We start from the raw sequence: 14,244 nt of genomic DNA, 5'->3' as shown, positions 1-14,244 counted from the left end.
GAAGAAACGAGGGTTGAAAAAGACACATGTATCCCATTGTTCATTGCAGCATTATTTACAATACTTAGAACATGGAAACAACCGAGATGTCCATCGACAGATGAATGGATAAAGAAGTGGTACATATACCCAATGGAATATTACTCAGCCATATAAAGGAATGCATTTGAGTCAGTTGTGATGAGGTAGATGAACCTAGAACCTATTATACAGAGTGAAGTTAGTCAGAAAGAGAAAGATAAATATCGTATTCTAACACACATATACAGAATATAGAAAAATGGTACTGAAGAATTTATTTACAGGGCAGCAATGGAGAAACAGACATAGAGAATAGACTTATGGACATGGGGAGAGGGGAGGAGAGGGTGAGATGCATGGAAAGAGTAACATGGAAACTTACATTACCACCTTTAATAGATAGCCAACAGGAATTTGCTGTATGGCTTAGGAATTTGATAAAGAGGGACTCTGTATCAACCTAGAGGGGTGGGATGGGGAGGGAGATGGGAGGGAGGTTCAAAAGGGAGGGGATATATGTATACCTATGGCTGATTCATGTTGAGGTTTGACAGACAACAAAATTCTGCAAAGCAATTATCCTTCAATAAAAAAAATAAAAAGAATTTAACTGTCAATGTTGAGGGACCAGGGTTCAACTCCTGGTTTGGGAAGATTCCAATACTGCAGAGTAACTAAGCCCTTGCACCCTAGAGCCCCTGCTCTGCAACAAGAGAAGCCAGCACAAGAAGCCTGCCCACCACAACTAGAGAGTAGCCCCTGCTCACAACTTGAGAAGCCTCCCCCAAGCCCCCGCACACATATGGAGACTCTGTACTGCCCCCCAAAAAAGCATTTTCTCCATTTTTGCTTAATTCTAGCAAGAGTTCTTTGTCCCTTTCTTCTGTCACGTATCAGGTACGTTTTTTTATATATATATCAAGTAGGTTTTAAGCCTGTTCTGTGCCTCGTGCTATAGGAGACATTGTGGAATGGTCAGGTGAACAGGACAGGCACAGATTCTACTGTCCAGAAGGAAGCACCAAGCCCCTGTGTCCATGACACATGGTGGGTGAGAGGGAAGGTGGGAGGAACGTCAGTGCAAAGCCTAGCATGGTCATCCCAGATTTGGTGGGTGTGGGCTTCATCAGCGAGGAACAATTTGGGTTATACGCCGTACTGTTTGGGGGCAGGAGTAGAACCCCAACTTCTTCAAAACTCGTCATACCTCCCTTTCGAGTCCCCACCACTGGAGGGGAAGAGCCCCCTCCCCACTCTTTTGCCAGAATCCCCCCCTCTCTTCGCCAGTTTATTCCTACTTCCCAAGTCCAGAGCCTATTTGCTCAGTTTGGGAAAGTCCCAGTTCTCCTTCCTCCTTCCTGCAGCCTAGGGGTATGGAGCTGGTGTCAGTCACTGTCTGTCCTGTGCCGGCGGCCTCAGAAGAACGCTCTAGTCTCAGGGGTCCTGCCCACCTCTCTTGGACCTTATCTTCCTCACCATCTGTCTTTTTTTTTCTCCTCCCCAACGGAACCCCCTGCCCGCTCATATTCAGCCGTTTAATTGCAAAAGCAGGCCGTTTGCGGGAGACCACAAGGCGGCGACCCCTTTCATTTACCGGCTGGGGGGCGGGGATGGGAGGGAGGTAAAGGACAGGCTGCAACGAGAGGAACCACAGCCTATCGTCACATCTTTTGAGCCGTCAGGGTCCTTCCCTCTGTTCCAGAAAATCCCTAAAAGCTTGGAAAGCATTTCTGCCGGGCAGCAGCTGGCCGGGGTCGCTCCTCCTGGCCTTTCAAGAGATCCTGTGATTTCAAAGAGGTTGAATGACTTGCCCCAGCTCACACAGAAGCGGTCTGACAGGCTGCCAGGTCACTACGGGGACCGTACGGAGAAGAGAACAGGCACTCTTCCCCCAGGCCTGCACAGCTCCGGCGCTGGAAGGAAGTGAAGCCCCAGGGCTCGGTGCCCTCTGGGGGGCGGGGTGGGGGGGGTAGAAGGGGTGGGGAGGGAGGCGGGTGGAGGACGGGAAGAGGAGTGGGAAGGAAGAGAAAGAGAAGATGGGAATGGTGGGGTTCTCCAAACTCAGAATAGAAAGACGCTAGGAAAACCTTGCCCACTCATCCTTGTAGAAGGGTTGAGCGGAGTCTAGAATGGAGCCGGACCCTAGCTTCACGGAACATCACAGCTCGCGCGTGTTCTTTAAACGCCTAGATTCCGAACGCCGCGCGCAGGGGAGGGCGGGGCTGGGCCGAGGTCTGGTCATATGACCTAGCCTGAGGGGCTCGAGGCCCCCCACTTCACCGGTGGGCGTCCCCCACAACGCGTGGTCGACCTTCATTGGCCAGTGGTGCGGCCAATAGAAATCGGCCATCTGGGAACCCAGCGTTCCGAGGCACAGCCTAACCTGCTGAGCCCAGAAGGGTCCAATGGAAAGGCAGGGCTATGGCCACAGACCAATGATAAAGTGAGGGAGGCGGGCCAAGAGGCCGGACCAGGCTGGTTTGAGAGCGGGCGGGGTATAAAAGGGCACGGCCGGCGGCGGCGTCCGTCCCCACTGCAGAGCTGCTGCCGGACGAGCAACTTAAAGGGCCCGCGCGCCACCGCCCCCTCGGCCCGCCATGCTGCTACCCGTGCCGCTGCTGCTCGGCCTTCTCGGCCTGGCCGCCGCTGATCGCACCGTTTACTTTAAGGAGCAGTTTCTGGACGGAGGTAACGACTAGTCCCGCTCGAGATCGTCCTAACGACGCGGCTGGCCCCCTGGCCCATATCTGCGTGTCGCTTGTAATTACTGCTCAGAGGGCCAACACGGTTTCCTTCAGGGACTGGAGCCGAAGGCGAGCCTTCCTTCGGCGTCCCTGGGGAGCGTGGAGGGAGCAGCGGCTTTCCGAGGCGGGAGTTAGGGTTTGCCCGAAGATCTTCAAAGTCACCAGAGATGTCAAACTAGAGGTTGGGGTGGGGACAGTCTGGGGGGAGGGGGGAGTCTCCTTCCTTGCTCCCAGCAGTTTGTGGTTCCTGGTAGATGTTTGGTGGGGGGTTGATCAGCACCGCCGCGCTTACCTGCCTTTTTGGTCCTCTAGACGGGTGGACCGAGCGCTGGATCGAATCCAAGCACAAACCGGATTTTGGCAAATTCGTTCTCAGTTCCGGCAAGTTCTATGGTGACCAAGAGAAAGATAAAGGTAAGAACTTAGGAGTGGGTGCTCAGATCCAGGAGGACAGAGTTTGGGTATCCCTAGGAGTAGGGCAGGTGGAGGAAGGAGGACTGGCCTGTATTTTACATCCTTAGGGTTCCCCGGGGGGTTGCTGCTGAGCCCTGATCTGACTATAGTCTCTCGGTAGGCCTGCAGACTAGCCAGGATGCCCGGTTCTACGCTCTGTCGGCCAGATTTGAGCCCTTCAGCAACAAGGGTCAGACGCTGGTGGTGCAGTTCACAGTGAAACACGAGCAGAACATCGACTGTGGGGGCGGCTATGTGAAGCTGTTTCCAGCTGGTTTGGATCAGACAGACATGCACGGAGACTCCGAATACAACATAATGTTTGGTGAGGGGACCCCACCCTGGTGCTAATTTTTGGTCACTTAGAGGGAGTTTAAAACCCCGGGAGAGCCCATGAACGGTGGTCTTGAGAGCACAGAAAGCACTTAAATGCTTTAGACATATTTTCGATAGGGAAGGTGAGGGAATAGTTACGAATGACTTACTGCATTTTGATCATCGACTTAAGACTCGTGCAATTTTACTATATAGGCATTTCCTCGTTCCTAGTTGTGCAAGTGAAGATACTGAGTTCTGGAGCACTGATTTTTTTTTTGAAGTGTCCTCCCCCAGTTCCTTAGAGAGAAGGTCTGAAGTGTGTTTTTTCAGCTTGACAGTCCTGAGTTAAAGAACCAAGTTGTCTTTTTTTAATGGGGTGGGCAGGGGCTTGTAATGGTGGACAGACTGTAGTTGTGACCAGATCTGCTTTTCATCAAGGCCCGGACATCTGTGGCCCTGGCACCAAGAAGGTTCATGTCATCTTCAACTACAAGGGCAAGAATGTGCTGATCAACAAGGATATCCGCTGCAAGGTGTGCCTTGGGGGTGGTGGCAAATGGCTGTGAGGGGAGGCTTTGAGCCCAGGCTGGTGGGCGGGGCCACTCATCTTCCATTCTCTTTAGGACGATGAATTCACCCACCTGTACACGCTGATTGTGCGGCCTAATAATACCTATGAGGTGAAGATTGACAACAGCCAGGTGGAGTCAGGCTCCTTGGAGGACGATTGGGATTTCTTGCCACCCAAGAAGATAAAGGATCCTGATGCCGCTAAGCCTGAAGACTGGGACGATCGCGCCAAGATCGATGACCCTACAGACTCCAAGCCTGAGGTTGGTGCTTGGGCAGGGGCTCCCCACCATGGAGAGTGTGGAGGACAGCTGGGCCTACTCTGACTTCCTAATGTATCCTCAGGATTGGGACAAGCCTGAGCACATTCCTGACCCTGATGCTAAGAAACCTGAGGACTGGGATGAAGAGATGGACGGAGAGTGGGAACCACCTGTTATTCAGAACCCAGAGTACAAGGTGAGTCTGGCACTCTGAGGAGGGTGGTGCACAATGGGGAAGGCAATGATCATCGCTCACCCATCGGTTTACTTCTGCAGGGGGAGTGGAAACCCAGGCAGATCGACAACCCAGAGTACAAGGGCATTTGGATCCATCCAGAGATTGACAACCCTGAGTATTCCCCTGACAGCAACATCTATGCCTATGAAAACTTCGCTGTTCTAGGCTTGGATCTTTGGCAGGTGAGACATGGAGGGAAAAGGCGGCTCCCTAGGGGACCTCAGGTGCTCAGGGCAACCCAGGAGAAAAGGGGACAAGGGCGGGCAGACTCCAGAATGGTGCCCCCCCTTTTCTTTTAAGAATTTCCTGGTTTGTCATTACGGGGTTCTTACAGCACCTGCTTTGGCTTGTACTTAATATGTTCCAGGTACTACTTCTAAGTATCTCTGTGGGAACTTACTCACTTAATTGCACCCAACAGCCTAGACAGGCAGGTAGATAACCCCATTAGAACTTAGCTTCACAGGGACCGAATTTTTGTCCTGTTTGCCAGCGTACTTTCTGCATCTGGTATGCTGCTTGGCACATAGAATGTACTAGAAAGATAGTTTGAAGAAGAGAATGAGACCCCATTTTATAGATGAAGATACTGAGGTGCAAAGAGATGAAGTCACCAGCTCAAGATCATATATAGTAAATGGCAGAGCTGAGGTTTGAATCCAGGCAGCCTATTTTTCAACTGCAATGTTAGACTGTAGTATTGTGTAGTGGTTATGTGAGCATGGGCAGGAGACCTTTTCAAGGCCAAGGCCAAGGCCAACAGGTATCCCTTCTGACCACCCATTCTGGCCCTATACAGGTCAAGTCTGGCACCATCTTTGACAACTTCCTCATCACCAACGATGAAGCGTATGCTGAGGAGTTTGGCAACGAGACGTGGGGTGTTACAAAGGTGAAACCAAGGTCCAGCCTGGGTTTGGGGGTGGGAAGGGTTGGCAGGGGAGTCCAGGCCTGAGGGATGTGTGTGTGGTTTGTACACAGGCAGCAGAAAAGCAAATGAAGGACAAGCAGGATGAAGAGCAGAGGCTACATGAGGAGGAGGAGGAGAAGAAAGGCAAGGAGGAGGAAGAGGCAGACAAAGATGATGACGAAGACAAGGATGAGGATGAGGAGGATGAAGATGAGAAGGAAGAGGAGGAGGAAGAAGATGCTGCCGCTGGCCAGGCCAAGGATGAGCTGTAGGGGCCACCTCTGCTTCCAGGGCTGGACTGAGGCCTGAGCGCTCCTGCCGCAGAGCCGGCTGCGCCAAATAATGTCTCTATGAGACTGGAGAACTTTGATTTTTTTCCAGGCGGGTTCCAATTTGGGGTGGATTTTGTTTTTGGCTCCCCCCTCCCCCACTTTTTTTAACTTTTTTTTTTTTTTTTAACTGGCATTTTTGTCTCTGATTCTCTTCAGCCCTCACCCCTGGCCTTCATCTGTCTTGATTGACATCTTTGCTTTCTTCTGTCCCCTTCACTCCAGATCCCTAAGTTCCCTTCCAGCTTGGGGACTCAGGGTGGGATGTGGTGTGGAGGAGAAGCCCCAGGCCCAAAATTCCATCTATTCTTCCTGGATCCCAGAGGGTGGGGTAGGAGAAGAGGGTGGCATCCCCAGCCCCCCAGCACTGAGGAAGAATGGGGCTCTTAAGGCCTTAGCTCTGATCCCTTCCCCTTTCTCCCTGCCCCCAGGACTGGGCCACTTCTGAGTTGGGGCAGCGGGTTCTAGCTCAGCTCATGCTGAGAATGTAAGAACTACAAACAAAATTTCTATTAAATTAAGTTTTGTGTCTTCCTCCTGTGTCTTCTGGGAGAGGTAATTGTTCAGTGAGATTTGTTTTTTAGCCACTAGAATTGTTGGCTGAATGTCCCCATAAGGTTACAGGAGCCCTTGTTTATCTCCAGAACCTCAGGTGAATGAGAAAGAGTAACCATTTCCAGTGTCATTACAAATACACTCCATTTATTAGCTCGTGGAGTCCTTTCATCAAACTGGTGAGTTTTCGTTCTAGTATCAGTTGAGTTTGAAACAGATTTAGGAAGAGGTGGGTTTTGAACCCACACCTTAGCCATCAATTCATGTGAACTCTTTCACATTGAACCGCATACACATCTCTTGCTGGTGAAGGAGCAAGACTACACAGATATTAGCTTTAAACACATTTTTTGACTACTAGCCAGTGTTAAAAGCTACTAATTCCTTTTGTAGTCAAAGAAATAGATTCAGAGATGTTATCTACCCCAGTAGCCTTAAGTGGCCAAGTCAGGGTTTGAACCTCTTGAAGGGAAAGAGGTGGCCCCAAGGGAGGGAGTGAAAGTGTCAGAAGAGCCTGTGGGCCTGTAGGTTGGCATAGGCCCACTTTGTTGCGCCCCACAAGGCTGCCATTAATGTCCAGTGGGTGGTTGGGAACTGATGTCTCTTAACTGCAGGAGAAGGAAGAAAGAATTCCTCACCCCTGTCTGACCTAGGCTTGTGAAAGCTTACTAGCACAGGATATGCTGTGAAGGGAGAAGCTACAGGACCTGGTAATAGTTGGGTAAGGAGTGAGGTGGCAGGCCACCGCCTGGTGTTTTCTCAGATGTGAATGGTAAGAAGAGCTGGTTAGGTGGCAGATAATGGTCCGTTCAGGATGGGAGTAGGGTGGAAAGTTCACCCACTAAATGGAAGACAAGTACATCACCTCCATCCTGTCTGCCAAAGCACCTTCAGCTTTGGCTAACCAACCCTTCACTCCTTGTTCCATGGGTAGGACTCCTTCCGAGTGTCTTGGGGCCTAGCCCCACCCTTCTGGGAGGCCTCCAGAATTGGCATATCCGGGGAAAGTTAAGGAGAGAATTTTGTGTTCAGTGTAGGGAAATCTTCCTCAAGTACTATGGAGTACTTGATGGAGTCAGATGGAGATAGTTGGGTGAACAAAGTGATCAGGGGAGGGGCAGCAGAGAGGGAGATCCAGAAGCTGTTAAGATTCATTCCAAAAATCCAGCTCTTCCGTTAGGGATTAATGAGGCCACAGAATGGCATTGTGTCCCCACGTCCGTGGTCGATTTCCGTGTTTAACTGTTGGTGACCTTTCAAGTATACTTTCTAGTTCTTTCAGGGCTTGATAGGCTTCCTGTCAGGTGGCCAGACCAGAGTAAGGCTCATTTGGAACGAGCAAAAAGACATTAAGATTTTGTGGAAGAAATGAAAATTTAGCAAGTACATTGCTTGTTAAACGTCAACAAACTCATAGGCGTGAAACTGGGGGTCTCGGAGCCATTTTGTGGCCTATGACGTCACCGCTAACGGGCATGGCGTCACTCGCAGGAAGCCACTTCATGGTAGAGCAAGAAGTCCCCCTCCCCTCTCACGGAATAGAATTTAGTCTGCGCATGCTTTACTCGAGGCCGCGCTCGTGCGCATGCTCGCGATGGCTAAGGGGGCGCGCTCATGTCACGTGTTGTGGTGGTCGGAGCGCGCACTGCCTGCCCCGGAAGCTGTCGGCGTGCGGCGCGGCTGGGCGCTAAGATGGCGGCGGCGTGAGTTGCATGTCGTGTGAGGATTCCGGGGCCGCTGTGTCGCTCGGGTCCCACCATGGCCGTCACGATCACGCTCAAAACACTGCAGCAGCAGACCTTCAAGATCCGCATGGAGCCTGATGAGACGGTGCGAGCCAGGCCGGAGCTCCGGAGCGGGAGCGACGGGTGCAGCGGGTGGGGTGGGGGCGGGGAGGCCGGGATCCCGACGACAGAGGCGGGGAAGACGGCTCAGGGTCGCGCCCTGCCCATTCTCCCTACGGGCCTGACTTTCCCAGATATCCTGATGGTCCCTGGCTCTGCCCCTGGTGGCTCGGGCGGCGCTCTTGGGTCGATCTCGAGGCGAGGCCCCACCTCCGGGGCGCCCGCCAGGTCCCGGCTCCAATGTCAGCGCCCTCGCGGGGCGCGGGATCCGCAGGCTCAGATTGCCGGCTGGGCAGCTTTCTCTGGAATGGGTCCTCCGAGTTCCCACTTTTGTAGGCTTTGCCTCGGAACCTTGGTGGCCAAATCTGGGAGTAGTGATCAGGAGATGCCGGGTGATGACAGCAACTATGATGATAATAAACGGTCTGAGTTTCAGTGGTCCGTGTTTGTTTTTCACCAGTCGCTGAGCGTTTTCATGATGTTTTACTAACTTTGCAAAGTAGGCTTGTCATCTGGGCACTCTTGCGTGTCCTCACTTAACAGATGTGGAAACTTTGAGCTTGAAGAACTTTGCTATAGTCGCAAATGCATACAGCAAGGCGTGGCGGAGCTGATTTCAATTCGGATTTGCCTCAAGTCTCTAGAGCCCACGGTCTAAAGATGATGCTGTGCTTTTGGCCGGAAAGAGACTTTGGACCTAAAAAACGTATATTTCGCACTTTTTGCACAATTTCCCCCATGAGGGAGATATTGAAGTTCATTTTTTGTAAAAAGGAAACAAACTCAGATTTTTTTGACCAACCCAGCTGTTTGGGAAAGTTAGGTAATGTCTGTGCCTCTATTTTTCTCAAATATAAAAAAAGGATATGGAACTTGCTTCCTGGTGCAGTGGTTGATACTGCACTTTCAGTGCAGGGGGCCTGGGTTCAATCCTTGGTCAGGGAACTAGATCCCATATGCCAAAACTAAGATCCTATGCAGCCAAATAAATAGCTTTTAAAAAATACAAAATGAGGCTCATGGTACCTATTCCACTCAGTTGTTACAAGGCTTTAAAGCTGTGACGTATACATTTATAATAGCACTATCAACTTAGGATTCTCTCAGTAAACACCACTGTCAGCAACCTTAGGTCTCCCCTTTATTTTGAATTGCATTTCATCGTGTTTACATCATTTGAAATACGTATTAGTTTTTTTATTCTCCCACGTGAGTGTCCTCTATGAAAACAGGGACATGTGTTGAGTCTTTGTGCTCTGTCACCTGTACCTAAAACTTCACCTGACACATATTCAGTGTTCAGTAAATATATCATTGAATGGAGAATGGTCTACTATGCTTGATTATAAAGCTTAGCTATTCAGCCATCAGGGCCTGCAGCCTGCCCCCAAACTACCAGGGAAGAGAGAATCTGGGAAGTTTGCAATGATCATCTACCCCTTCCTCCAGGTGAAGGTGCTAAAGGAGAAGATAGAAGCTGAGAAGGGTCGTGATGCTTTCCCCGTGGCCGGACAGAAACTCATCTATGCTGGCAAGATCCTGAGTGACGATGTCCCCATCAGGGACTATCGCATTGACGAGAAGAACTTCGTGGTTGTCATGGTGACCAAGGTGGGTGATGTCTGCTGGTTGGGAGGGTGGGTGGATTGGCTGGGGAGCTGGCAAACAGCCTGTGCCCAAGAGAGATTAGCCATGAACAGGGTGGGGCGGAGCTGTGGAGGGATGTCGGGGCTAGATAGGGGTACTGATGCCTGCTCCCTTTTTCTGGGTGTCACAGGCCAAAACCAGCCCAGGCACCTCAGTACCCTCAGAGGCCTCACCCACTGCCACCCCGGAGTCTTCCACATCCTTCCCGTCAGCCCCTGCCTCAGGCATGTCCCACCCCCCACCTACTGCCAGAGAAGACAAAAGCCCATCGGAGGAATCTGCCCCCACGACGTCCCCGGAGTCTGTGTCAGGGTAAGGCAAGGAGCCGCAGCCCCAGTTTGGGCCCTGTCTTCCCTGCCCCTTTCAGCGCCCACGGTCATGGTTCCACACACCTGGGGGGAGGGCAAGCCTCCAGAAGCCAGGGTCCGATTTCTCTCTCTTGAATTTGCAGCTCTGTTCCCTCTTCAGGTAGCGGCGGGCGAGAGGAAGACGCAGCCTCCACGCTAGGTGGGTGGGTGGTCCCCCAGTTGAAAATGGCTGGATGCCCCAGGGGCATCCTGTGGGCATGGGAGGGCCGGGAAGCTGCCCTTCCTTCTTGGTGACCCAGCCTTTGTTGCTCCCTCCACAGTGACGGGCTCTGAGTATGAGACAATGCTGACGGAGATCATGTCCATGGGCTACGAGCGAGAGCGAGTTGTGGCTGCCCTGAGAGCCAGCTACAACAACCCCCACCGAGCTGTGGAATATCTACTCACGGTGAGGTGGGGCTGCTGCCTCCCGGGGAGTTCTCAAGGGAGCATGCGGACTTCAGTGCTCTGAAGGGTAGTCAGAATCTGTCCCCCAAAACGTTTGGGTTAGGGTTCTAGCCAGGAAAGAACTCCTGCAGGAGCCGGGAGGAGAGCAGTGGGGTGGGCCTGGGAGGGCAGAGCGGAGGCCTCCTGTGTCTCCCGCCAGGGCTGAGTATGCAGGAGGGGCGGCAGTGGGCAGTCTGTGCTTGGAACTTAAAAGGACGCCTGACAGGGAATTCCTGGGAGCCCCGAGCCAGAACACGGTTCTGTCCAGGAGAGCCAAGTTTCAGAGCAGCCATCCACAGAAGCAGGTAAGTGATTGGGAGGTGTGCGCATGGGGTGCCTGCTGTTGCGGCACCTGACTCATCCCACCCACCCCGTACTTCTGGGAGCCCAGGGTGGTGTCTGACCACACCCCTTCCCCCTGCCAGCAGGAGAGAACCCCTTGGAATTTCTGCGAGACCAGCCTCAGTTCCAGAACATGCGGCAGGTGATTCAGCAGAACCCTGCGCTGCTGCCAGCCCTGCTCCAGCAGCTGGGCCAGGAGAACCCCCAGCTCTTACAGGTACAGGCCTGGGGGCAGAGGGAGTTGGTGCAGGCCCCATCTCCCCTACCTGTGGGTACCACAGTCCCCAGAGAGAGAGAGCCCAGCCCAGCATGGTGGGTAGGGGAGTCTCAGCTTGGAAGGCACTACTGACACGATAGTCTCCTGCTGTTCCCTGTGACTTGATGGCCTCCGTGGTTTCACCTGATGCTCCAGCCACCTGTGAGGTGTAGGTGCTGTTGTCACACTCCCGCAGAGGAAGGCACCAGAGGTTTGGAGCAGCCTGGCAACTGGTGGAGTATGTCTGCCGCCAGCCTCTGGGGCCTGCACTCTGACTTGGCTCCACATTTAGCTGTTGCTTCATAAACACCCCTAGGGTTGTGGGACTGCTGTGCCCTGGTTGGTTCTGAGACCACCGAGCTCAGCAAAGCTCCATCCTGCCCTTGAAGGTTCCAAGGCAGAGGAGCAGTGACCCCTGAGTGTGACAGGGTCCTCTGGGTTCTCTGTGAAGCCTGCCTTTCCTGATTCAGGCATCTGCTGCTTCTACCCCAGACGTTTCAGTCTCCTGTCCTGCCTCCTGCTCCCCTCCTCCAGGTGCTGGAGGGCCCGAGCTGCACATCTTCATTCTTTATCTGCTGTCAATCCTGGGGCCTTTAATTTCTGTGTGTGTGTGTGAGTCACTCAGTTATGTCTGACTTTGCAGTCCTATGGACTGTAGCCCGCCAGCCTCCTCCGTCCATGGAATTCTCAGCAAGAATACTGGAGTGGGTTACCATGCCCTTCTCCAGGGGATCTTCCCGATCCAGGGATTGAACCTGGGTTTCCTGTATTGCAGGCAGATTCTTTACTATCTGAGCCACCAGGGAACCCCCTCCCTGCCTTAAATTTGTATGATCAGCCTGGACCCTCTGGATGCCATGTTCTCCATGACTGACTGGGTGCCTCCATGAAAATGCTTTCTACATATCCAAGACCAGAGCAGATTCTCCCAGCCTTCCCTAACCCTGCCAGGACCAACCTGGGCTTGCTGGAGCCCCAGGCACCTGGGGGCCTGCTGGGGCTGTTTGCTCTGTCCTGCATAACACTCAGCCCAGCCCTGCACTCCACCTCTGTGGCTGCCACCTCATCTTCTACTGGGTCCCCAGGCGGCCACTATCCAGGCCTCTGCTTCTGCACTTTTCCTGTGGTTATTCTCCACCAGAATCCAGATTCCTGAAAAAGTGCTTTTTCTTTTGATGTGGAAATTGTCAAATGTACATAAAAATAGGGGCATATCAAAACCCCCCAGATGTGCAACACCCAGATGAATTCATCTTTTTAAAAAGTACACAGATGTCTTTTCCTAGTTGATTCTCACCACTGTGGTGTCCCGTTATGCTAGAAGGCACTAGAAGAAAGCGGTTTAGACCTTGCCTCCCTCTCTGATCTCATCTTTTGCTTCCTCCTTTCCTTTCTTGTTTATAGTTTTGCCATATGGATTTTTTTGTTTATGGAGTTTTCCAAATATACTCCCATCCCTGGGCCTTTACACTTGCTGTTGGCTCTATGTGGAAGGAAACTTTCTTCTCCATCCTATGAATCACAGGCCCCTCCCTCCTGGCTTAAAGTGTCTTTCCCAGACCAAGGTCTACTCTGATGTATGGCAGGGTCAGTATTTACATTGTAAATAATAGCCAATTTACTTGCGTGTGTAAAGCTTATCTCCTCATCCTGGACATTAGCTCCTCTAGGACAGGGCCCGTGTCCACCACTGTGTGGCTGGCCAGAGTAGGTGCCCTGTAAATGTTTGCTGAGTGAGTGCAAAGGGCTGTGATAGGGACCTGGGGGAGCGGGGACAAAGGCCGTGGGTCACCCTTCCCTCCTCTGTCTCCCACAGCAAATCAGCCGGCATCAGGAGCAGTTCATCCAGATGTTGAATGAGCCCCCCGGGGAGCTGGTGGACATCTCAGACGTGGAGGGCGAGGTGGGCGCCATAGGTGAGGAGGCCCCGCAGATGAACTACATCCAGGTGACACCACAGGAGAAAGAAGCTATAGAGAGGGTAAGAGGCCTGTCCAAGAGGGTTGTGACCTCGTGGGTGGGCAGGGCCCTCACCTCTTGCTTATACCTGCCCGTCTTCCCACAGTTGAAGGCCCTGGGCTTCCCAGAGAGCCTGGTGATCCAGGCCTACTTCGCTTGTGAAAAAAACGAGAACTTGGCTGCCAACTTCCTCCTGAGTCAGAACTTTGATGACGAGTGATGCTGGGAGGCCAGGCTGCCCACCGCCCCCTCCTCCCCACCCTCCCATCCCCTCTCCACAAAAGTTTTATAAAAGAAAAAAATATATATATATATTCATGTTTATTTAAGAAGTGGAAAAAAAAAAATCAAAAACTAAAAAAAAGAAACTCCGACCCAACTTCCCACTCTCCTAAAGTGGTCCCTCATTCCCATCTTGGCCTGAAAAGACCTGGGCCAGACAGCTGTCCCCCTCTCCCCATCCCCCACCCCAGCCCAGCCTGCTCTAAGGAGCTGGCAGAACTGGAGGTGACAGATGGGCCCCTCTTGGCCTGTGTCCCAGCTCCCTGCAGCCAGATGGAGAGGCGGCTGCTTGCTTCCCCACCCCCCCCAGAGAGCCCCCGAGACCTCCCCCGCCCTCTTCCAGGGTGAGGGGAAGCTGGAGCTCCAAACTTTTGATCCTCCATTGGAGTGTCTCACATCTTTCCATCTGGGGTGAACGCTCAAGAGGCCCAAGGACTCCTCTGTGGTCTGGCCTAGGCTTCCATCCTGCATCCCTTTGCTGGCGGGGGGAAGGTCTGGTTTGTCCTGCTTGGGGAAGGGGAAACATCAGAGTTGCTCTGGAGTTTGAGGCTAGTCCCCCACCCCAGAAGAGAACTGTTGTCTCTGATAAAGGTTTTGAAGTGAATAAAGTTTTAAAAGCCAGTCCTGTGGTTCATCCCTACTGGGGCTTCCCACTCCAGCTGGTCTGGGTCTAGGGGCTAGTTGGGCACAGGAGATGGGGGAATGCCATGAAAGGGGCA

At 52.5% G+C, this 14,244-nt stretch overlaps 2 protein-coding genes across 3 annotated transcripts; both read left to right on the top strand.

Moving 5' to 3' along the window:
- Positions 1 to 2,548: 2,548 nt before the first annotated feature.
- CALR (calreticulin) lies at positions 2,549 to 6,379 on the top strand. Its single transcript, NM_174000.2, is given in 9 exon segments — positions 2,549 to 2,709; positions 3,078 to 3,179; positions 3,340 to 3,543; positions 3,975 to 4,069; positions 4,160 to 4,369; positions 4,452 to 4,565; positions 4,646 to 4,789; positions 5,407 to 5,499; positions 5,589 to 6,379. Coding segments are annotated over 9 exon segments (1,254 nt in total). The 5' UTR covers positions 2,549 to 2,618; the 3' UTR covers positions 5,790 to 6,379.
- Positions 6,380 to 8,070: 1,691 nt separating this feature from the next.
- RAD23A (RAD23 homolog A, nucleotide excision repair protein) lies at positions 8,071 to 14,146 on the top strand. 2 transcript variants are annotated; one of them, XM_005208675.3, is made up of 9 exons: positions 8,071 to 8,231; positions 9,695 to 9,856; positions 10,023 to 10,204; positions 10,344 to 10,399; positions 10,521 to 10,648; positions 10,913 to 10,991; positions 11,112 to 11,245; positions 13,101 to 13,265; positions 13,350 to 14,146. In XM_005208675.3, exons 1-9 carry the CDS (start codon positions 8,160 to 8,162, stop codon positions 13,461 to 13,463), a joined length of 1,092 nt encoding a protein of 363 aa, XP_005208732.1. In that variant the 5' UTR covers positions 8,071 to 8,159; the 3' UTR covers positions 13,464 to 14,146. The 2 variants fall into 2 exon arrangements, with proteins under 2 accessions (XP_005208732.1, NP_001076083.1); NM_001082614.1 differs by having other exon boundaries at positions 8,111 to 8,231; positions 11,115 to 11,245.
- The last annotated feature ends 98 nt before the right edge of the window (positions 14,147 to 14,244 follow it).

This window comes from Bos taurus, chromosome 7 (genome assembly GCF_002263795.3).
Source record: "Bos taurus isolate L1 Dominette 01449 registration number 42190680 breed Hereford chromosome 7, ARS-UCD2.0, whole genome shotgun sequence".
NCBI classification, from domain to species: Eukaryota; Metazoa; Chordata; class Mammalia; order Artiodactyla; family Bovidae; genus Bos; species Bos taurus.
This window is presented reverse-complemented; position numbering and strand designations above follow the sequence as displayed.

Bases quoted from the DNA above. Each gene is read 5' to 3' on its own strand.
- RAD23A (XM_005208675.3), top strand. From the start codon at position 8,160: ATGGCCGTCACGATCACGCTCAAAACACTGCAGCAGCAGACCTTCAAG. The intron at 10,649-10,912 runs GTGAGGTGGGGC...GACGCCTGACAG, and splicing joins CTGTGGAATATCTACTCACG to GGAATTCCTGGGAGCCCCGA. The intron at 11,246-13,100 runs GTACAGGCCTGG...TGTCTCCCACAG, and splicing joins AGAACCCCCAGCTCTTACAG to CAAATCAGCCGGCATCAGGA.